The sequence below is a fragment of the Xenopus tropicalis genome, chromosome 2, assembly GCF_000004195.4.
Source record: "Xenopus tropicalis strain Nigerian chromosome 2, UCB_Xtro_10.0, whole genome shotgun sequence".
Taxonomy (NCBI): Eukaryota; Metazoa; Chordata; class Amphibia; order Anura; family Pipidae; genus Xenopus; species Xenopus tropicalis.
The window spans coordinates 12,505,040-12,527,789 of NC_030678.2; the positions used below are offsets into that span (position 1 = coordinate 12,505,040).

Sequence of the window (22,750 nt, forward strand, 5' to 3'; positions counted from 1 at the left end):
CTGAGCACAGTCCAACCATTTTTATCCAGGGATTTGATTTTCCTCCTCCCTTAGGGAGCTAGGAAGCCTAATAGTACTTAGTTGCAACTTTATTTATTTGTTATTAGTAAATGTAATCAGAATTTGCTGAATTCCAGGTTGTTATTTTTTAAACAAAGTTGCAAAGGCCAGTCTCCCCCAGCGAGTCTGATCTGTCAGGCTGCTGCCTTGTGTTACATTGTTTAATGCCTGAGCCCCAGGGCAGGGAATAGAAAAGGACAGGCAAACACTACTTCTAATAGTAGTTTTATATACAAATAACTCAAAAACCATTGCAAATTTGTAATGAATGTATATTGTCACTTACAATTATGTTTTCTGTAATTAAGCAAAAAATTATATTTTGGGTTGACTTGTCCTTGAAGGGAGAAGGAAACTCAAATCCCTGGATGGTGCCAATTTGGAATTGAAACCCCTTATTTTGTCCGTTCCGCCACTTCCTCAGTTTTGGGGTTCTAGGCCTGATGTTTATGGGGAGCTGCTCAATGGTATCAGTGTTGCAGAGGAGAATTCCGTAAGTAGTGTACTTACCAATATAGTACTTCATTTCCGTGTCATGTTTGTTCATCAGCTCGAGAAGCCGTACTTCAATTTGGGCTTGGTTTAGGAAAGCTTTCTTGTTCTTTATGATTTTAATTGCCACCCACTCTTGCTCCGCGCGATCATATGCCTTTACAACCTAAGGGGGGGGGGGGGGGTGAAAAATAAACATCACTTGCAGCTCTATGGATATTCAAGTGGCTTTGAATGAATTTGCTGACCAAGTTCTGAGGTAATTCTAAGTTACCCCTATAGCTGGGGTAAGTGCCCCTCCGCCCACTAGAAAGCATGCAGACTGTCGACCTCATTTATAAACAGTGGGCTAATTTGCACCTGAGCAATGGTGACCAATCAGGTGTTTGCTTCTGTTGATTTGCCTGCAGTCGGCTGAATAAATCTAATCACTGATTGGTTGCTGCCCCGGTGTAAATTTGCCCAGTGTTTATAAATAAGCCCATGTGTGTTAGCGTTATATTTGCTAATACTGCTGTTTATATTATTTCCAGTCTATTGTCTAATTACTGTGTTTGCTGTATATAAAATTACCTGCCAGAGGGATAAGGAACAGGGCAGCATGACAGCAAATGCTGACACTGAATAAAAAGTCTGGAACTGCAAGCTGAATCACTAACTCACCCTAAAAACTATATAATTATGTCTTAGACGAGGAAAAATAATTAAGGGCCACCCCCTGGGATCATAGGAGTCACAGTGCACACAAACAAGCCAAGGCACACATACATGCTAGGCCCCATCAGCCAATGAATGGGCAGAGTTCTGCCTTTTGCTCCCACACTACTTCCTGTTACAGTTAGAGCTGCGTCACTTCCTGTCAGCTGATCTCTGAGGGAGCACACAGCCCATCACTAAATGGCGGCTCGAGGGAAAGGATGTAAAAGGGCAATATTTACTGATATATATATTCCAGTTTGGGGAGATTCTTTAATAGGCCACTTAATATGATATAAACTATCTGTTGGTTACGTATTCATTCTGGGGGTATAGTTTTCCTTTTAAGTCCCAAATTCCATCACTTGGAACAAGGTGAGGGAGAGTTGAATGACGCTACTAAATGCCAGCTGAATGACTGGAAGCGCCGCATACCTGGCCGAATGAACCTTTGCCAATTAAAGAATCGATTTCATATCTATCCATCCATTTTTCCCCATTCTTAACGATATAGTCGTAGTTGTCATCATCATAGCCATCGTTGTAAACCTTCCTCTCCTTCTTGTGACTGGAGTCATCCCCTTGTCCTTGCTGATGCCGCCGTTTCTTTTTTGCATAGTAGACCTGAGGGAAAAAAGCACCATAAATGAGCCTTGTCCACACCTCCGCTCTTCCGTAAACCCGACCGGACACGGGGGAAGCATTTCCTCACCTCATTAATATGTTTGTATGTTTTGATCAAGTCGACTGACAGTTTTCTTAATGGTGCTGTGGCCGGATCACGAAATGTTTGTGGCATCCGCCGCTGCAAAACAAGACAATATAGAGCATATTGTGAGAGGTTGGTACCTGCATTGGCTGCATGAAATGCGACAGGGAGTAATAACTGCACCTAGAAATGATCACTGCACAAATGGACAGTTCTTGACCGGTACTGACAAAATGAGGCATTAAAATGGCGAGTGATCTGCCTATATGGTGGCCAAGTCAAAAAGGGCATCTGTAAATACTGCTGCAATTGGTCTTTTTACCTCTACCATAGAGATGTTAAAATAGAGAAAAGTTACAGAGGGTAAATATAAAGCTACAGACAGGAAGAGAGATATGGGCTCCCAAGCTTGCAATCTAGGACACATGAAAGGAACCAGCAAGTGATGTACCTGGTTGGGCAACGGTTGCTGAATCTGGTCATTATACGGTAAGGCAGATGCTTGTTGGTCGTTTAGGTTCTGCTGACGGCGGTCACTGTACTGCTGATGTGAATGGGACATTTGTCCAGCCATCTGAAGGCCGGCAGCATGGAATGAAAAGGATGGTGCAAGCCGGACAGATGATGGTTTGCATGCTGAAGTCTCTCCTCCTGTAATACAAGAGCACAGTAAGATCAATTACACAGATTTAAAAGCAATGCTATAATTAATACAATTGTCAGGGATTTCTCCTGAATGCCTTGGGATTCTATTCATTGGGCAGAAACGTAGGCATCCAGTACCGAGGGCACCATGTGCCATCCCCCATATTTCCCTCCTAAGCAAGAAAATCCCTGGGAAAAGAGCTTTTACTGTCGATCTACCAATCAGGCACTAGGTGGCGATATAGTTCAAGAGTAAAAGTTTAAATGGTTACGGAAAGCGAAAGCATAACTGTACTGAAATCTAATTTGGGCTGAAAACAGAGAATAAAAGACACAAATATAAGGCAAAGTAAAATCCACTAGTACAAAAATGTAAGAATATATAACCCATTAGGGGTCTGTGTGTGGTTTCAAGTGCAATTCTGCTGCTCAGAGCAGTCACACCATGTGTATGCCAATCCATTGCCACCCCCAAGCAACTGCTTATTGCAGGTTTTTCCCATAATTCCCCTCATATTGCATGTATAGGCACCTGTATATAAATACAGCCCTGTATGGGACGGGTGTTAATGGGGTCCCCATACTCCCATGGTATAAACTCATTTTTGGGCCACTGAAGGCATTTAGCCAGTTTAGCCCACCATGCGGTTGGTCACATTGAGTAGAGATACACTAATTTAAGTTAAATAGAATTGCAAGTTAAAGGGGAACTCCTACCAAAACAAATAGTTATTCTCAGCAACTTTCCGATATACAAATTCATTGTAAATGTTTTATGTTCTGTTCTTCCCCTCCAGGGCTGTAACCATGCTGGCTTATGCTACATCAGTGCTGTCCAACTGGCGGCCCGCGGGCCGCATGCGGCCCGCGACCCCCCTCTGTGCGGCCCCCCACCTGTCTGGCTGCTTTGATGGCTTACTCTTGTGTAAGCTTTAAATGGTATCAGTACTGTGATTAACTGCCCCCCTGCATGGTTCTCACCTCAGATTCAGGCTGTAATCAGGCTGTATTGTTTATACATGTAATCCCCTGTGTTGTTCACACCTTTTAATCTCTGTATTGTTCACCCCCTGCAGTGTTCACACCTCAGGCTCAGGCTGTAATCACCCCCATTGTTCCCCTGTTCACACCTCAGGAGCAGTAGAAACCCACAAATAATCCTTGCATACTACAAAAAGAACATATACTGAGGTGGTACTGCAATTAAAAAGTTTTTTAATATATAGTTTTTGTGCAGACTGTAGGAGCAGTGCCAGCATTGTGTCACTGTATGCTGCCTGTGTGTGCCATACACACCTGCAGCATAGGGCAAGCAGAGTATGGCACACACAGGCAGGGTAGGGAAGGCAGAGTTTGGCACAAACCAGCCAAGAATGGCACACACAGTGAAAGTATGGCACACGCAGGCAGGGTAGGGAAGGCAGAGTATGGCACACGCAGGCAGGGTAGGGAAGGCAGAGTATGGCACACACAGGCAGGGTAGGGCAGGCAGAGTATGGCACACGCAGGTCAAGTATGGCACAAACCAGCCAAGAATGGCACACACAGTGAAAGTATGGCACGCAGGCAGGGTAGGGCAGGCAGAGTATGGCACACACAGGCAGGGTAGGGAAGGCAGAGTATGGCACACACAAAGACAGGGTAAGGCAGGCAGAGTATGGCACACAGGCAGGGTAGGGCAGGCAGAGTATGGCATACAGGCAGGGTAGGGCAGGCAGAGTATGGCAGGTTTTTGCTGTACTACAACCATTAATATGGGTATGGTCATGTGATAACATGGGTGTGGTTTCAAGTGGGTGCGGTTTCAAAAAGGGGAGTGGTCAAAACTGGCTTCCATTATCGGCCCTCCACCACATAGGTCGGAAAAATTCCGGCCCTCGGTACCACAGAAGTTGGACAGCACTGTGCTACATTGTTTCAGGAGTCAGAAGCAGCAGTGCATTTAGAAACAGAATATAGAAAGCCAGACTGTCGTTGCTTTCAATACTGATAACTTTAAAGCCACTGAAAGAACATATATTGGAAAGGGAACCCGTCACCCGAAGAAATAATTCTGAATCCTTTTATTGTTACTGTTAATGACACGGTGTAAATTAGTTACATTGTGTTTCCTTAAGTGGTTAGAATTGACAGTCACAGGCGGCAGGCAGGCCCATCTGGGGAACACTGTTACTGAGGGACCTGATGCCCATGATGCACGATTATCGAGGGAGGGGGAATGTGAGGGGGCAGTACCATCTAGAAGTGCAGAGTGGAAAGTGAAAGTAACTATAGGCGGGGCATGCAATATATAATTGACAGCTAAGATTTCCTTTATACCAGGTATGGTATGGATGTTTTACACACCCATGGGTGTAAGGAGAAACTCTACCACCAACTCTATTTTTGCTCTTTAAAAAATGTCCCACAAATTCCCATACAAGTGACCCGGGGCCCAAAAATTCCCGTACAAGTGACCCGGGGCCCACAAATTCCCATACAAGTGACCCGGGGCCCACAAATTCCCATACAAGTGACCCGGGGCCCAAAAATTCCCGTACAAGTGACCCGGGGCCCACAAATTCCCATACAAGTGACCTGGGGGGCTGTGCTGGGTCCTAGTTTCACTCTTGGATAAATATACCCATTGCTACTGCAGCAGCGGCCCTTTTATTCACTAATAACTTCCTTCTCAAAAACAACACAAATGAAATCCAACAGAATAAAAACCCTAGGGTGGATTTACCCTTTAAGAGAGTAAGTTCTGCAGAACAGGAAGCAATTCTCTGCACAGCAACAATAATGGAGACAGACACAGCCATATTTCCTACTAAACTTGCACGGCTTCTTGTTGCGAGGGGTTAATTAATGACTCAAAACACAGTGCAGCTTTATTTATGTACACTGGTGGGGGGGTAGTTATTAAAAATATTAGGGAATCCCCAGCCCAGTAGTGCCGCCTGGTCCCTATAGTCCAAAGTTACAGAGGGAACTACTCACTGGGGTCTCGGCGCCAAGTGCTCAGTACATTCCTATACATTTCTAAACCAGGGGGGGCATTGGGGGGGAATGTGAGCAAGGGATCCAATAAATGCCACTAACAGCCATTATGGGGCAGTGCCAGCTGTATGCAGGGGGGGCGGACACATTATATTCTTACAGAATCTACTTGCCAACACAGATGCTTTAGTTGCCATGGTGAGTTCCATCTGGTCTGCCTGCCTTACCTCCACTTGCCCCTTCCCTACCCACTGCCATTCCCCACTCTCATCTGTTTCTCAATCATGCACCCCTCTGTCCATCTACTCCCTGCACCGCTAAGGTACAGGGAACTCATGTATTATAAGGGATAATGTACCCCCTACTGTAAATGATAAGGATATTAGCAGTCACTGAGGGGTTCTGTGCCCCCCATATAAAGGCACAAGGCTGCAGGCTGAGTTATACAGGGAACTCTGAGTATCACTCATGTATTATAAGGGATAATGTACCCCCTACTGTAAATGATAAGGATATTAGCAGTCACTGAGGGGTTTTGTGCCCATATAAAGGCACAAGGCTGCAGGCTGAGTTATACAGGGAACTCTGAGTATCACTCGTGTATTATAAGGGATAATGTACCCCCTACTGTAAATGATAAGGATATTAGCAGTCACTGAGGGGTTCTGTGCCCATATAAAGGCACAAGGCTGCAGGCTGAGTTATACAGGGAATTTTGAATATCATTCATATTATAAGGGATAATGTACCCCCTACTGTAAATGATAAGGATATTAGCAGTCACTGAGGGGTTTTGTGCCCATATAAAGGCACAAGGCTGCAGGCTGAGTTATACAGGGAACTCTGAGTATCACTCATGTTTTATAAGGGATAATGTACCCCCTACTGTTAATGATAAGGATATTAGCAGTCACTGAGGGGTTCTGTGCCCATATAAAGGCACAAGGCTGCAGGCTGAGTTATACAGGGAACTCTGAGTATCACTCATGTATTATAAGGGATAATGTACCCCCTACTGTAAATGATAAGGATATTAGCAGTCACTGAGGGGTTCTGTGCCCATATAAAGGCACAAGGCTGCAGGCTGAGTTATACAGGGAACTCTGAGTATCACTCATGTATTATAAGGGATAATGTACCCCCTACTGTAAATGATAAGGAAATTACATAACATTTTACATCCACTTATCAAAGCAATATGGCAGCTCCCAACTATAAAACCCAAACATACTTCATGCATGCTGGGCGCAGGGGATATTCTCTGCTTATGAGTAGAGCTGCGCAGGGGAATGAGGTGTAACGTATAATGGGACGTATGGATAACGGATTCTCAATTCAAAACCATCCATAGATAAAGCAGCCATAGGCAGTGGCAGCCCAAATTAGCGTCCCACTGACAGCTTAACGGGACAGTATCATCTTGCAAGAAATCCATGTGCAACATGCAGCTAATTAGTGTTTGTACTGAGCAGCTACAGAAGAGCTCATAAACATGCACTACTTGCCCCTTAATTGGCTTGTTTACCTTACAATGTACTTTTAGTGTGAGTAAGACCCTATGGAATAGGTTTTCTCTTTATGAACCGTATGCTTTTCAGCTGCAGACTTCTTTGTATAACATCATTATATCAGAATGTGGCCCTCAAATAGGCAGCATGAGAAATAATCACCCAATAAAGGGAAGGAGCAGTTAGTTGCCGGGCAGATTTTAGGGTAGAAATAGAAAGCAGTGTCCTGATTTGTGCTTCAGAGCAGTGATGGGAAAGCAACCAGTAATCCAATTAGAACTCCCAGCATCTCCGCTGACCTGCGGCTGGTATATAGATGTATATGGACGTGTATAGAATCCCAGAGGGCAGCAGATACTGTCACATACAAAGCAGAATAGGTGGCCATAACCATTGTTTCCTAAGCAGCTCTCAGATTTATTCAGATAAAAGTCATCCCAACCCCAACTGGCAGCACAAGGTTACAGAGGGCTGGTTTTAGCAAAGAGATATATTTCACGATAATTTTAATGAGGGGGTGCTATCAAGAATCATGGGGTCCCCAAGCAGGGCTCTCCCCAAGTGGGGCCCAATTATTAGCACACAGTTCACTGGGGCCAAATAAAAATGGGGCCCCCAACTAAAAAAAATAGTCCCTTGCATGAATGGCAATGTTCCTGATCTGCCCAGCCATTCCTCAATTATACCCAAACCCTAAAAATGAATATGGCTATAAATGCAGGGAATCAGCAGAAAAGAAGATGGGGGTTAATGGGGCATCTTTGGAGGGTTAGATCTTCCCTGCTAAAGGCCTGGGGCTGGTATAGAAGCCCAAAACATACAATTTCTAGCCTATTTCTTTAGTTAGGCTATAGTTCTCCTTTAAAGGAGAAAGAAAGCTACTGATGCAGGTTCTTCCCATTAGATCAGCCACAACAGGGCAAGGTAGAACGCTATATTTATTACTCAAAATGGTTTACCATACCTGAGTAAACAGCCCTAGAAGCTCTCTGTTTGTTTAAGAAAGCAGCTGCCATGTTGGCTTGGTCTGACTTCACTTCCTGCATCTCTGTGGTCTGGTCTCAGATTGCAGCAGAGAGGGAGGGGGAGGAGGAGCAAGTGGAGCATACTCAAGCCCAAGCCCTGGAGTTCTGAACTAAGGGTGGCCATACACGTTAAGATCTGCTCGCTTGGCGAGGTCGCCAAGCAAGCGGATCTTCTCCCGATATTTCCACCTACGGGTGGGCGATATTGGGTGAATTTAAGCTAAATTGGTCGTTTGGCCTTTGGGCCAAACTATCGAATTAGAACGCCGGTAACAGACGCAGTCGGTTTTGGGACCACATCAACAAGCCGATGCGGTCCCTGGTCCGACTAAATGTTTTATCCTGCCCGATCGATATCCGACGGTCAGGCAGGCCTGTCGATTGGGCCCCTACACGGCCCGATAAGCTGCTGAATCGGTCTAAGGGACCGATATCGGCAGCTACAATCGGCCCAGTGTAAGGCCACCTTAAGAGAAGGAAGTCTAATATCAAAGAACATGTGTACAGAATATAAGGAAAGAAATCCTGTGTTTCTTTTGACAGAGGACAGCATTCATGCGAGTGCTTATGGCTGTATTTACCTTTCCTTCTCCTTTAACCTACCTAAACCCCACCATAAGCCCTACCCCTTAAATCTCAGGGCCTCACTTTTCCATGGGACCCCCAATGGTGCCCCTGGATTCTTTACCAATAAAGTAACCTTATGCTGTTTACACAACAAGCAGAAATAAGGGCAAATTGAAGGCAGCAGCCCAACTTCAAGTAACCAAGTTAGCTCAGTACAAATATTTTCTATTTGTTTTTACGTTTTCTTACTCAAAGGTATTGTTTACCTACAAACTACTGTCACGGTACCCAAACAACACGGGGCTCTGACAGTCGGGAAATACACTTTATAGTAGGGATGGCAGAAAGCCCCACGGAAGAGACAAAGTCTGGGCTGTGAGACTGGGGATTGGACAGATGCAGTGGAACTGGAACGTTATTGCCACTGAATATCATTTGGAGAAAAGGGTTGAACTTGATGGACGAGTGTCTTTCTCCAACCTAGATTACTACGCAACAGACATTGCTTTATCAGCCATTCAACCATAGTTCCAGGAATATCTAGGACATCAAGTCTTCACCCGAAATCTTGCTCTAATTGACCTTGAGGATGGGCTCCCGGAGTATCTAGGGCAGAAAATAGGCGTTCTACCCAAATATGTCCCTAACTGGCCCTTAGGCTGCCCCCCACCCCCAGCCACGGCTCGGAACCCCCCCCCAGGGAGCCGCTGATACAGAAACAAGCACACACTGTATTTTTTACTTTACATTTCCAGGAAAACCAAGTCACAGTTAATCCTACTTAGCAATATATTCTACGTTCCCGCCCCTTCGGAGAGGAATCGGTGTCACGATAAACGTTGTGTAAGTAACTTGCGAATGTATCGTTATGGATATAACCAAGCGCAATTCGTGTTTACGCGTGGGCCTACGCCCTTGAGCCTACGCAGCGGTGCAAGGGTTAAATATGAAGGGGAGAGCGGCCTGGCTGCGGAAAGGGTTAAAGTGCTAAATAATAATGAAGAATGTGTGATCGAGCAGACAAAAAAGCATGTGACTGCAGACTAAAATTATCCGCTGGAGCCAACCCCGGTGCCCACCTGTTGCAGCGCCAGCACATGGCTTACTGGGCTTTTCATTTGCTTCCCCCCTGAATATCTTTAGCGTGCGGTAACGCATTCCTGGGCATGCACTGGGCTCCACTCAGGGGAGCGGGGATGCGCTCGGGGGGGGTCCCAGTGCTCGCTTACACCGGGGGTGGGGGTATGTACTACAGGTATGGGATCCCTTACCCGGAAACCCCTTATCCAGAAAGTTCAGAATTACAGAAAATCCATCTCCCATAGACTCCATTATAAGCAAATAATTCTAATTTTTAAAAATGATTCCCTTTTTCTCTGTAATAATAAAACAGTACCTGTACTTGATCCCAACTAAGATATAATTACCCCTTATTGGGGCAGAACAGCCCTATTGGGTTTATTTAATGGTTAAATGATTCCCTTTTCTCTGTAATAAGAAAACAGTACCTGTACTTGATCCCAACTAAGATATAATTACCCCTTATTGGGGCAGAACAGCCCTATTGGGTTTATTCAATATTTATATGATTTTAGCAGACTTAAGGTATGGAGATCCAAATTACGGAAAGATCCCTTATTCGAAAAACCCCAGGTCCCTGGATAACAGGTCCCATACCTGTACTGCATTTAGCCAATAGCACACGTAGTTAATACGGGCTAAGATCCTGCCTTAGTATTAGAGTCAAGTCCAAGCAGGTATATGTGCAATGAGATGCCATGAAATTAAAGGGTAAATATCAGGCAAAGGGACACCGGTAGCACTAAATATTGCCGTGTGTGACTTTAGGATAAAAGGTATTTAAGCCGGCCAATTAAACCCTTATTGGTACTTTTGTTCTGAGGGACTGTGCCTGCCTGCAGTGAGTAGGAACTGCTGCAGATCATTAAATACTCATTTATCAACGTCTCTCGCCAGGCAACACAATGCAGAAGAACAGCGAACAGAAAAAGCAGCCGGCAACCCAGCAACAGCGGCTAATTAGCATAGCCTACCACTAAGGCACTCGGCTGCCATTGGACGGCGGCGGGGGAAGCCCGGCCAATCGGAAGCGCCCTATGCAAATGGAATGCTGGAGTTGCCAGGGCAGAGCAGCTTCCCCGGCTGCCCAATAGGAAAACAAACAATAAACAAGAAATGAAAATTGAGCACTGTCACATTTTCAAGTCGTCGTTAACACTTTTAAGATTAATGGGGGGGGGGGGCAGTGTATGCTGGGGGGGGGCAGTGTATGCTGGGGGTGGGGGGGGGTAGGAATCGGCTGCGACTAAAAGGGATTACACTGAGGCTTGTGTTGTGGCAAAGCATGGGAAAGGGCAGGGCAATGCAGCCATGATACAGGGGATTTAGCAATAAATCCTACATTACAACTTATAGGCTCTATTCCCAACATTTGCCTTTAACCCCTTGATAGCTGATGGCACTGAGAGGGCACAGGGCTGGAAGTTTCTCAGGGACTGGCCAGCAGCGCCCATAGGAACAGCAGGGGTCACTCAGCAGGGGGGCAGCATTCCTGTAGGACCCCCCATCACACTGCAGGGAAAGGGACACACAAGGGCCAGGCTGGGCCCCTTCATTAACCCCTGCACTACACCTGACCTCCTTCACCTCCTGTATCGGTTATTGATTGCTTTATATGTTACTCTGTATGTCCAATGTATGTAACCCACTTATTGTACAGCGCTGCGGGATATGTTGGCACTTTATAAATAAATGTTAATAATAATAATAACACCTGGGTACAGGTAAAACACACAAACATGGGGCTAGAGACACCCAAACACAAGCAACACTTGGGCTCATTTATAAACACTGGGCGAATCTGCACCCATGGAAACCAATCAGAAGGCTGCTTTCATTGTTATACCTGCAGCTGGCTAGAAGCATTGAATCACTGATTGGTTGTTATAGGTTACCACCCAAGGTGCAAATGTGCCCAATGTTTATAACTGATCCACGCTGTGTTGATGTTTTCTGTTCCTTTACTTTATTACCTCACAGGAGCTTACAATCTAATTTGCCTGACATCAGCGCACAAACAAGCCCACGAGAACCCAGAGCCCCTGAATGAGAGCCACACTAACACAGAGAGACAAACATACAGACTCCCTAGTCTTGACTGGACTCAGTCTCTGGCTGACCTGCCATAATCCTAGCTGGACTACAACTCCCAGCATGCTCTGCCTGGCAATATTGTGGCTGGGCACACTGCCCTTGGACCTTAAAGGGCAAATATTAGGGCTGTACCAAATCAATCACAGCAATAAAAGATCCAGTCTAACAACAACGCAAATTCCTGGTCTGATTTGCAGGTTTTAATTGTTGCAAAATGCGCAATTAATTAATCTTTTGGTTGTCTGCTGCTTTAAAGTCACAAAATCACTAAAAATGGGTCAAATGAACCCGACACTAAAAACTCATAATTTCTATAAAAATTTGTAATTTTATGTAAAAAAACAAAAACAAAAAACCTACCAATCATCAGGTGGGAAATAAATGTAGGAGTTGCCATGGCGAGTTCATCAATACTTGGCCCTAGAAAGGGTAGCAGAATTAATATGAGCAATGGAATCTCATTATAGGTGCCCCCCCACCCCCTCGTTCCTCTTTTCCATTCCACCCCCCAATCAATCTCTCTTCTCAACATTCGGCCCGAGCCCCTCGGGTTGGTACAACCCACAGTTCTAAAGGTGCTAAATTCAAGACCAAGGCGCTACACACAATTTCATTTATAATCTGTCATACATAGAACATGGAGGGGGTTGGATAAGGGATCCTTCTGTGATTTAGAGCACCATTTCAGTTCATCTTGCCTGGTTGCTAGGACTGGTGACCCTAGCTACTGGCTAATCATTAAAATGCAGAATAGGTACAGGTATGGGACCGGTTATCCAGAATGCTCAGGATGCTAAGGGATCTTTAAGTAATTTGGATCTCCGTACCTTAAGCCTACTAAATAATCATTTAAACATTAAATAAACCCAACAGGATTGTTTTGCCTCCAATAAGGGGTAATTATATCTTAGTTGGGATCAAGTACAGGTACTGTTTTATTATTACAGAGAAAAGGGAATCATTTAACCATTAAATAAACCCAATAGGACTGTTCTGCCCCCAATAAGGGGTAATTATATCTTAGTTGGGATCAAGTACAGGTACTGTTTTATTATTACAGAGAAAAGGGAATCATTTAACCATTAAATAAACCCAATAGGGCTGTTCTGCCCCCAATAAGGGGTAATTATATCTTAGTTGGGATCAAGTACAGGTACTGTTTTATTATTACAGAGAAAAGGGAATCATTTAACCATGAAATAAACCCAATAGGGCTGTTCTGCCCCCAATAAGGGGTAATTATATCTTAGTTGGGATCAAGTACAGGTACTGTTTTATTATTACAGAGAAAAGGGAATCATTTAACCATGAAATAAACCCAATAGGGCTGTTCTGCCCCAATAAGGGGTAATTATATCTTAGTTGGGATCAAGTACAGGTACTGTTTTATTATTACAGAGAAAAGGGAATCATTTAACCATGAAATAAACCCAATAGGGCTGTTCTGCCCCAATAAGGGGTAATTATATCTTAGTTGGGATCAAGTACAGGTATTGTTTTATTATTACAGAAAAAAAAGGAAATTCATTTTTAGAAATCTGAATTATTTGATTAAAATGGAGTCTATGGGAGATGACCAGGGGCGGGCCAAGCCGACCGGGCGCCCTAGGCAACCGGGTCGGCCACCTTGCCCCTGCACCTTCCGCCCCACCTTGCGTTTCAGCGCGCATGCGCAGTTCCGGGGGAGGGGGGGCGGTGGCTATGCGATAGTTCATTGCCCCCACCGCGTATTGACAAGCGGCGGGGGTAACGAAAAAGGAGCTAGGGGTAGGCAGGAGAGGTTCCTGCCTGGCGCCCCCCAGTGTTTGCGCCCTAGGCAGCTGCCTCTTCTGCCTACCCCTAGTTCCGGCCCTGGAGATGACCTTCCCATAATTTGGAACTTTCTGGATAGTGGATCCCATACCTGTAGTTATCTTAAAATACAGATACATCAAACCCATCAGCACCAATCACATTGCAACCAAATTCAGGGAAATGTTCCCCTTAATTCCTTACACAAACTAAAGCAAGGAATGAAGTGAAAGAGGAAAAGGGCCCAGCACCCCGTTTTCCTTTAAGCACACATACTACACCCACCCTTCCATACTAGGGCAACCTTGCTGGGGCAGTCACCCTACTATAATCCCAGGCTTACCCAATAAGCATTCAGTTAAAGGCACCCGCACCCAAACTGAGAAGCAATATGGGGGGGAGATCTAATAAAAAGCACGGTTTGCCCAGGAGCAGTAACCCGCAGCAGAAAGCAATTACTGGTCACCTGTTTAAAACTAAACATCTTATTGGTTGCTATTGGTTACTGCTCCTGGGCAAACTTAGTGCCCTTTATTACATACGGGGGTATACCCGTTCCATGAGTGCCTATTCCATATGAGAGCCCAGCAGCCAGGCCTGCCCTATCTCCAATCTCATTCTATGCGCTACTTCAGGGCCCACTCAGAGCTGCTTGAAGCCCCTAAAGGTGGCCATACACGAGCAGATCCGCTCGCTTGGCGATGTCGCCAAGCGAGCGGATCTTCCCCCGATATCCCCACCTACGGGTGGGCGATATCGGGGACCATTTAGGTAAAAAAAATAATAATCCGATCGTTTGGCCCTGGGGCCAGACGATCGGATTATGTGGGCGGCAATGGGGCAGTCGGATCGGGGACCGCATCAACGAGCCGATGCGGTCCCCGATCCGACCAGATTTTCTAACCTGGCCGATCGAGATCTGGCCAATTTCAGGCCAGATATCGGTCGGCCATGCCGCTCTGCTCTCCCCATACACGGGCCGATTAGCTGCCGAATCGGTCCAAGGGACCGATATCGGCAGCTATAGTCGGCCCGTGTATGGCCACCTTAAGTTAGGCTAGGCTCACAGTTTGGGAACGAGGCACCCTAAATAGTCCGGCCCAGACAAAAATCCTGTGAACATCTGCGAGTGACTAACTGGGACAAGTGTGTGGCACCTACAGATGCAGCCCTGGAATTAGCAACTGCATCAAGTTAAGCATCTTTACATGCAAGTACTTCTTAGGGTGAAGACACACAAAGCTAGTAGTAGCAGCTATTTGTTGTGGCTACTAAAACAGACAATGCTGATCATTTACTGATAATTGTCTCTAAGTGTGTTTAGCAGAGGCAATTCTCATTATTGTCTATGGCAGGGTATTTTCTGGCATTTAGTAGCCATGACAAGTAGCTGCTACTAAGTAGCTCCATGTGTCTTCACCTTAAAGGTGGCCACACAAGAAACAATAGGATTTCTACCTCTTTCTGCCGATTCAGCCCTGAAGGTAGATTTTGCTCAAGTGCCTTCAATGGCACCCGATCAAAATCTTTTAACCCGCCCGATCGGCGACCAATATCCGTAGCGTTCTGCGATATCGGTCGCCTCGCCAAGTTGCCATACACGCACCGAACCATCATCGGTGCGTGTATGGCCAGCTTTAGGGAGAAGACACATGGAGCTACTAGTAGCAGATACTTGTCACGGCTACAGCAATAGACAATGCTGATCATTTACCTATAACTGTGTTTTAAGGTGAAGACACACTGAGCTACTAGTAGCAGCTATTTTGTCATGGCTACTAAATGCCAGGCAATACCCTGCCATAGACAATACTGAGAATTGCCTCTGCTAAAACACACGTAGAGACAATTATCAGTAAATGATCAGCATTGTTTATCTTAGTAGCCACGACAAGTAGTTGCTACTAAGTAGCGCCATGTGCCTTCGCCCTCAAGAATGGCACAATGCGCATGACAAGTTGTGTCTATTTTTCCTGTACTGAAGTCACAAGGCAATTTATCTCCTTGTGTGCTGCCCCCGCAGCTGGTGTGGTTACACATTTACAATGCACATGGTTATCAGTCCCTGCACCAGCTGAGCTTACAGTCTAAGGACCCTATCACATACAGCAGGGGCAGATTTATGAGGTTGAACCTGTCTGTTTGTGTTTGGGGTGCAGAAGGAAAGTGGGGTACATGGGGGCAACCCACGCAGACAAACTTCTTACAGACCAATTTCCCACCGTAGCCTGCTTTATAAGCTATAGACTAACTCGTGCCCAAATATTGCTGGCCAGGAATTGCCTACCCCCTAATTAATTAATAAGAAGATTTAAAGACGTAGTTCACCTTAAAATTAACTTTTATTACAAGGGAAATCTTTACTGTACAAGAGTTCACATTTGGTCGGCAGGTTAACATGTTATGTGGTGCTACTCCATAGTAACTAAGCAGCAGTTTAAACACTGACTGATCACTTATGCCAGGAAACTAACAATTTAGATCCCTAGAACATGTGGCACCTCACTCACATGCTCTGAAGACAAAGTTAAAGGGAAACTCTAAATGTAATTCTTTCTTATATACACTAATGATACATTTCCAGTGGTTGTAAAACTGTATGTGCCTGCACTCCTTGTTCCGACTCCTGAAACAATGTAGCACAAGCCAGCTAATTATCTACAGGATAACTTCCTCCTGTCAGGAAGGGATAAACACCGTGAGTAAAATTGTCACCAAGGAGGCCCATGGCACAGGGCATTATGTCTTTGCCTTTCATCGCTCCTAATATTAGGGAATGTTAAGTGCCTGTCTGATATACACGGAGCAGTGACATATGGCCCCCGGCTCCTTCTCTATATATATGTATATATTTGCCTTGGGTTCAGCACTGTCCTGCTGTATGCTCACTGCATGGTCAAAATACATGGGCAGCATGCCTGTAAGTGCCCCTTCACATGCCCCTTTTCTTTCTGCCACTCTGTATGGGTACAATGCTCTATCCCAACAATGAAACAGCTCAATTCAGTGGCTACTAACAGGGCAGGCATTTGGAAAGCAATAAAACACACACAGAGAGGTGACCTGCGGCTACAGAATATGACTGTTGCCCCAACAAAATAAACTGACTTTTGAAACAATGTAGCAGAAACCATCTGTTTACCAGAGCTGGATGAGACTTCTGCTACATTGTTTCCAGGGTCAGAAATAGAGAACCGAAAGGAATAATACAATGACAATTCTGAATAATTGAATAATGAAATTCAGATTTTTTTAGGGTTGACATCAAGAAATGAAAGAATTATTCCTACTTCTGTAATGCAGAGAAGACTTTGTACTAAATAAAAAGCAAACATTCAGGACAGCTGTATGTTAGAGAAGTACAAGAGAGTAAGCAGAGAGCAGCGCCCAATGCATGGGAATTCAGGGAAAACATCTATAGGCATCCCATGAACCAAATCCAACAGCAGCACTGCTCCCAGCAAATACTGACTGACACAATAATACCGCTATGAGCCACACCAGCCTGGCCCATAATCACTGCTATAAGCCACACCAGCCTGGCCCATAATCACTGCTATAAGCCACACCAGCCTGGCCCATAATCACTGCTATAAGCCACACCAGCCTGGCCCATAATCACTGCTATGAGCCACACCAGACTAGCCCATAATCACTGCTATAAGCCACACCAGCCTGGCCCATAATCACTGCTATAAGCCACACCAGCCTGGCCCATAATCACTGCTATAAGCAACACCAGCCTGGCCCATAATCACTGCTATAAGCAACACCAGCCTGGCCCATAATCACTGCTATAAGCCACACCAGACTGGCCCATAATCACTGCTATAAGCCACACCAGCCTGGCCCATAATCACTGCTATAAGCAACACCAGCCTGGCCCATAATCACTGCTATGAGCCACACCAGCCTGGCCCATAATCACTGCTATAAGCCACACCAGCCTGGCCCATAATCACTGCTATAAGCCACACCAGCCTGGCCCATAATCACTGCTATAAGCCACACCAGACTAGCCCATAATCACTGCTATAAGCCACACCAGCCTGGCCCATAATCACTGCTATAAGCCACACCAGACTGGCCCATAATCACTGCTATAAGCAACACCAGCCTGGCCCATAATCACTGCTATAAGCAACACCAGCCTGGCCCATAATCACTGCTATAAGCCACACCAGACTGGCCCATAATCACTGCTATAAGCCACACCAGCCTGGCCCATAATCACTGCTATAAGCAACACCAGCCTGGCCCATAATCACTGCTATGAGCCACACCAGCCTGGCCCATAATCACTGCTATAAGCCACACCAGCCTGGCCCATAATCACTGCTATAAGCAACACCAGCCTGGCCCATAATCACTGCTATGAGCCACACCAGCCTGGCCCATAATCACTGCTATAAGCCACACCAGCCTGGCCCATAATCACTGCTATAAGCAACACCAGCCTGGCCCATAATCACTGCTATAAGCAACACCAGCCTGGCCCATAATCACTGCTATAAGCCACACCAGCCTGGCCCATAATCACTGCTATAAGCAACACCAGCCTGGCCCATAATCACTGCTATGAGCCACACCAGCCTGGCCCATAATCACTGCTATAAGCCACACCAGCCTGGCCCATAATCACTGCTATAAGCAACACCAGCCTGGCCCATAATCACTGCTATAAGCCACACCAGACTGGCCCATAATCACTGCTATAAGCCACACCAGCCTGGCCCATAATCACTGCTATAAGCAACACCAGCCTGGCCCATAATCACTGCTATAAGCCACACCAGCCTGGCCCATAATCACTGCTATAAGCCACACCAGACTGGCCCATAATCACTGCTATAAGCAATGCCAGACTGGCCTAAGGAAAATAGTGGAGGTGACGCCCCCCCCCCCCATGCCACGTGTGATGCCACTAAATGAGGGCACTTTCAGTGTAATAACATAACACACTTGACATGGCGCCCACAGAGCGCCGGCAGATGAACAGAAGCCCCATTTATAAGAAAAGGTGACTGTACCTGTATGCATCGTCCTCTTTCAAGTCTCATATCCTGGGAATGGAGGGGAGAGCCCAGCAGCAAACCACAACACTGGAACAAAACAGAGAGAGAGGCCGAGGGTTAGGAGCAGTGTTATAACAGGGGTGGTACCCAGCACATACAGAGATAAGAAATAGCAAGAAACCCGTGTGTGTAGTGGAACCGAGCCGCCGCTGCTTCTACACAATCTAACGGACTCTCTATGAACCCTACAAACATACAAATCATTTTGCTTTGTCAATTCCAATTTGTTTCAAATGCTTCATGGAACTATATGGCTTGTATGGCTTGCCCAACGGCTGCAATCGTTCCCTCTTGCCTTCTCTGTACCATAGTTATCTAACTCTGCCCTTCCTAAACTGCCTCCCATATATATTTATATCTAAACCTACTGTCATTTAAATAACGCATCAATATTCTCAGATTGCTTCTGTGTTTAAAGGCACATGGTTGCAGTTATACAGGGAACTCATGTATTATAAGGGATAATGTACCCCCTACTGTAAATGATAAGGATATTAGCAGTCACTGAGGGGTTCTGTGCCCATATAAAGGCACAAGGCTGCAGGCTGAGTTAAACAGGGAACCCTGAGTATCACTCATGTATAACTGACACGAAAGGCAAGTGGGCTTTACAATCAGTTATCCTGTTATACAGTAATTACAGTACAGCATTGAACTACTCACAAATATATGCTTATAAATATATTATTATGCTTCATTTATACAGCGCCAGCATATTCCACAGTACTTTGTAGGGCTTAGATTGTAAGCTCCACTGGCGCAGTGGAGGTGTGGGTGACATCAGTCCCTGCGCCAGTGGAGCTTACAATCTAAGTTCCCTATCCCAGTCACACACATTAGGGGCATTTCTATCAGGAGCCAATGAACCTGCCTGTATGTATTTGCAGCATGGAAGAAAAGTAGGGTACCCTGAGGGAAGCCACATAGGCACGGAATCAGGACCCCAGCGCTGCAGGGCAGAGGTATGTGCCCCTATAGAGAATCCAAGCCAAACCAACAGCAGCGCCCACCCCGTGTCTCATACCCCCCTTTATCTTTTGTGACTGGAAGCTCCTGTATCAGAGAGCTATCTGTATGGTTGTACAGCACTTAGCATTAAATAACCTGTCCGCATGTTTCTCAGAATATTAGCAGATAAATAAGGTGCCATTACAAGAAGTATAGGGTTCCTTTAAGGTGCCGGGGTGCTGACGTACACACAACAGGCTACAGGAGCAAAATATGTCAGTCAGGCCCATCTAACTGTATCATTATGGATTAAAAGGGGACAGTTAGGTGTCAGGGAGGTCAGATCAGAGCAGATTTACGGCAATTAAAGCATGTCCTCAGACAAGAGGCTGCAGGGATTGCTTGACTGCAGTGTCAGAAAGCATCTTACAGGAGATCTAGTGCTGCTGGGAGAAGAAATACACAACACAACTTTATTTACCCATGTTAATAGCATGAGAAAATCCCAAGACATATTAAAAGGGGTGGTTTACCTTTAAGTTAACAGGTAGTATGTTACAGAATGGCCTATTCCTAGTAACTTTGCAATTGGTCTTCCTTATTTATTTTTCATTGTTTTTCTATTATTTGCCTTCCTCTTGTACTGACCTAGACAGTCAAAAAAACTATTGCTCCAAGAGCTTACGATTTCATTATTATTATTATTATTACTTTTTATTCCTTATCTTTCCATTTAGTCCCTCTCCAATTCATATTCCAGCCTCTCATTTCAACCGCTGCCTAGTTGCTAAAGTAAACAAGCTGCTGCAATTCCAAAGTGTTATACAAAAAGCTAAATATTTGAAAAACAAAAACACAAAAAATAAAAACCAATCTCATATTTTCTCGGAATATCAATGTCTATGTCATACCAAGGGTTAATTTAAAGGTGAAGAACCCCATTAAGTGACTTGCTACCTTAACTCCATGTATTTACTTCCAAAATAGCTTGTATTAAATATAAAGGTATGTAACGAATGGTTAGTTCATGCAACCTGTGCGTTCCATAGCCACCCTGCAGGCTAGTGATGAGGCTCTTGGTGCCCAGTCACAGTCATGGGAACATTTGTCTTTATTGGCACAGGCGACCCAAGTGATCTTGGCATCGCTTCCTAGAAACGAGGAGGATTTACTGGAAGTTCCTGCCGGATACATTCCGGTGACGCTGGCTCTTGTGCCCAATCACATAAGGCAGGATTTAGCCGCTATGGTAAATGAATTACACAATACTCAGAGCTCTCCATAGAGGTGAATACACAGCACGAGCCTATGGGAAATCCAGCTGTGGGGCACCTCAGTATTAGGCCCGGTCCCTGAGCCGATAAAGTTTATTTCCTGGAGGTTCCTTTCAAACAACCCTGACGCGTTTCGTGCTTCCCAAAGAAGACAGCCCACAGTCACTGTCTAATGTTGCCATTAGCCCTTATGTGCCCAGTAACTGGCAGTACAGGGAATGAGACAGGCCAGCTGATCACTTAATGGGAGACCTGCCCAATGGCCAAATCTGCCCATTTGGAAGCAAGATGGCGCTGCTGGCGCGGGACATGCTCAACTTGCCATGCAAGTAATATACATACACGCGTTTTATTGTGTTAGAGCTAAACTTTATATTGTTCGGAGCTGCTGCAGACATAAGCGATATACAATGGCAGCTAATTTATTGCTCTCCTGGGTTCAGTATATATTGATTTACATGCGTCCTTATGGCCCACAACCTGCTGCTTTGTTCCTTGGTGAATTTCTGCTTTGCCATTGGGAGCTCTGAGTTTTTTTGCATAGACACAACCACCATGGCAATAACACTGCTTGGGGGTTACACTAACTAAGCAAGGAGACCGTGGCAATAACACTGCTTGGGGGTTACACTAACTAAGCAAGGAGACCGTGGCAATAACACTGCTTGGGGGTTACACTAACTAAGCAAGGAGACCGTGGCAATAACACTGCTTGGGGGTTACACTAACTAAGCAAGGAGACCGTGGCAATAACACTGCTTGGGGGTTACACTAACTAAGCAAGGAGACCGGGGCAATAACACTGCTTGGGGGTCACACTAACTAAGCAAGGAGACCGTGGCAATAACACTGCTTGGGGGTTAAACCAACTAAGCAAGGAGACCGTGGCAATAACACTGCTTGGGGGTTACACTAACTAAGCAAGGAGACCGTTGCAATAACACTGCTTGGGGGTTACACCAACTAAGCAAGGAGACCGTCGCAATAACACTGCTTGGGGGTTACACTAACTAAGCAAGGAGACCGTGGCAATAACACTCCTTGGGGGTTACACCAACTAAGCAAGGAGACCGTGGCAATAACACTGCTTGGGGGTTACACCAACTAAGCAAGGAGACCGTGGCAATAACACTGCTTGGGGGTTACACTAACTAAGCAAGGAGACCGTGGCAATAACACTGCTTGGGGGTTACACCAACTAAGCAAGGAGACCGTGGCAATAACACTGCTTGGGGGTTACACTAACTAAGCAAGGAGACCGTGGCAATAACACTGCTTGGGGGTTACACTAACTAAGCAAGGAGACCGTGGCAATAACACTGCTTGGGGGTTACACTAACTAAGCAAGGAGACCGTGGCAATAACACTGCTTGGGGGTTACACTAACTAAGCAAGGAGACTGTGGCAATAACACTGCTTGGGGGTCACACTAACTAAGCAAGGAGACCGTGGCAGTAACACTGCTTGGGGGTTACACCAACTAAGCAAGGAAACTGTGGCAATAACATTGCTTGGGGGTTACACCAACTAAGAAAGGAGACCGTGGCAATAACACTGCTTGGGGGTCACACCAACTAAGAAAAGAGACTGTGGCAATAACACTGCTTGGGGGTTACACTAACTAAGCAAGGAGACCGTGGCAATAACACTGCTTGGGGGTTACACTAACTAAGCAAGGAAACCGTGGCAATAACACTGCTTGGGGGTTACACTAACTAAGCAAGGAGACCGTGGCAATAACACTGCTTGGGGGTTACACTAACTAAGCAAGGAGACCGTGGCAATAACACTGCTTGGGGGTTACACT

At 45.5% G+C, this 22,750-nt stretch overlaps 1 protein-coding gene across 4 annotated transcripts in view; it reads right to left on the minus strand.

Moving 5' to 3' along the window:
* dyrk1a (dual specificity tyrosine-(Y)-phosphorylation regulated kinase 1A) overlaps positions 1–22,750 on the minus strand; it is a 48,811-nt gene that overhangs the window by 11,201 nt on the left and 14,860 nt on the right. For 2 of the 4 annotated variants that reach the window (XM_012957234.3, XM_012957231.3), the window contains exons 2-7: positions 18,677–18,748; positions 12,216–12,275; positions 2,409–2,608; positions 1,961–2,053; positions 1,684–1,872; positions 571–718 (exon numbers count right to left, since the gene is read on the minus strand). In XM_012957234.3, coding sequence (XP_012812688.1) covers positions 571–718; positions 1,684–1,872; positions 1,961–2,053; positions 2,409–2,608; positions 12,216–12,275; positions 18,677–18,686 — 700 coding nt within the window. In that variant the 5' untranslated portion in view covers positions 18,687–18,748. 4 annotated transcript variants of the gene reach the window in all.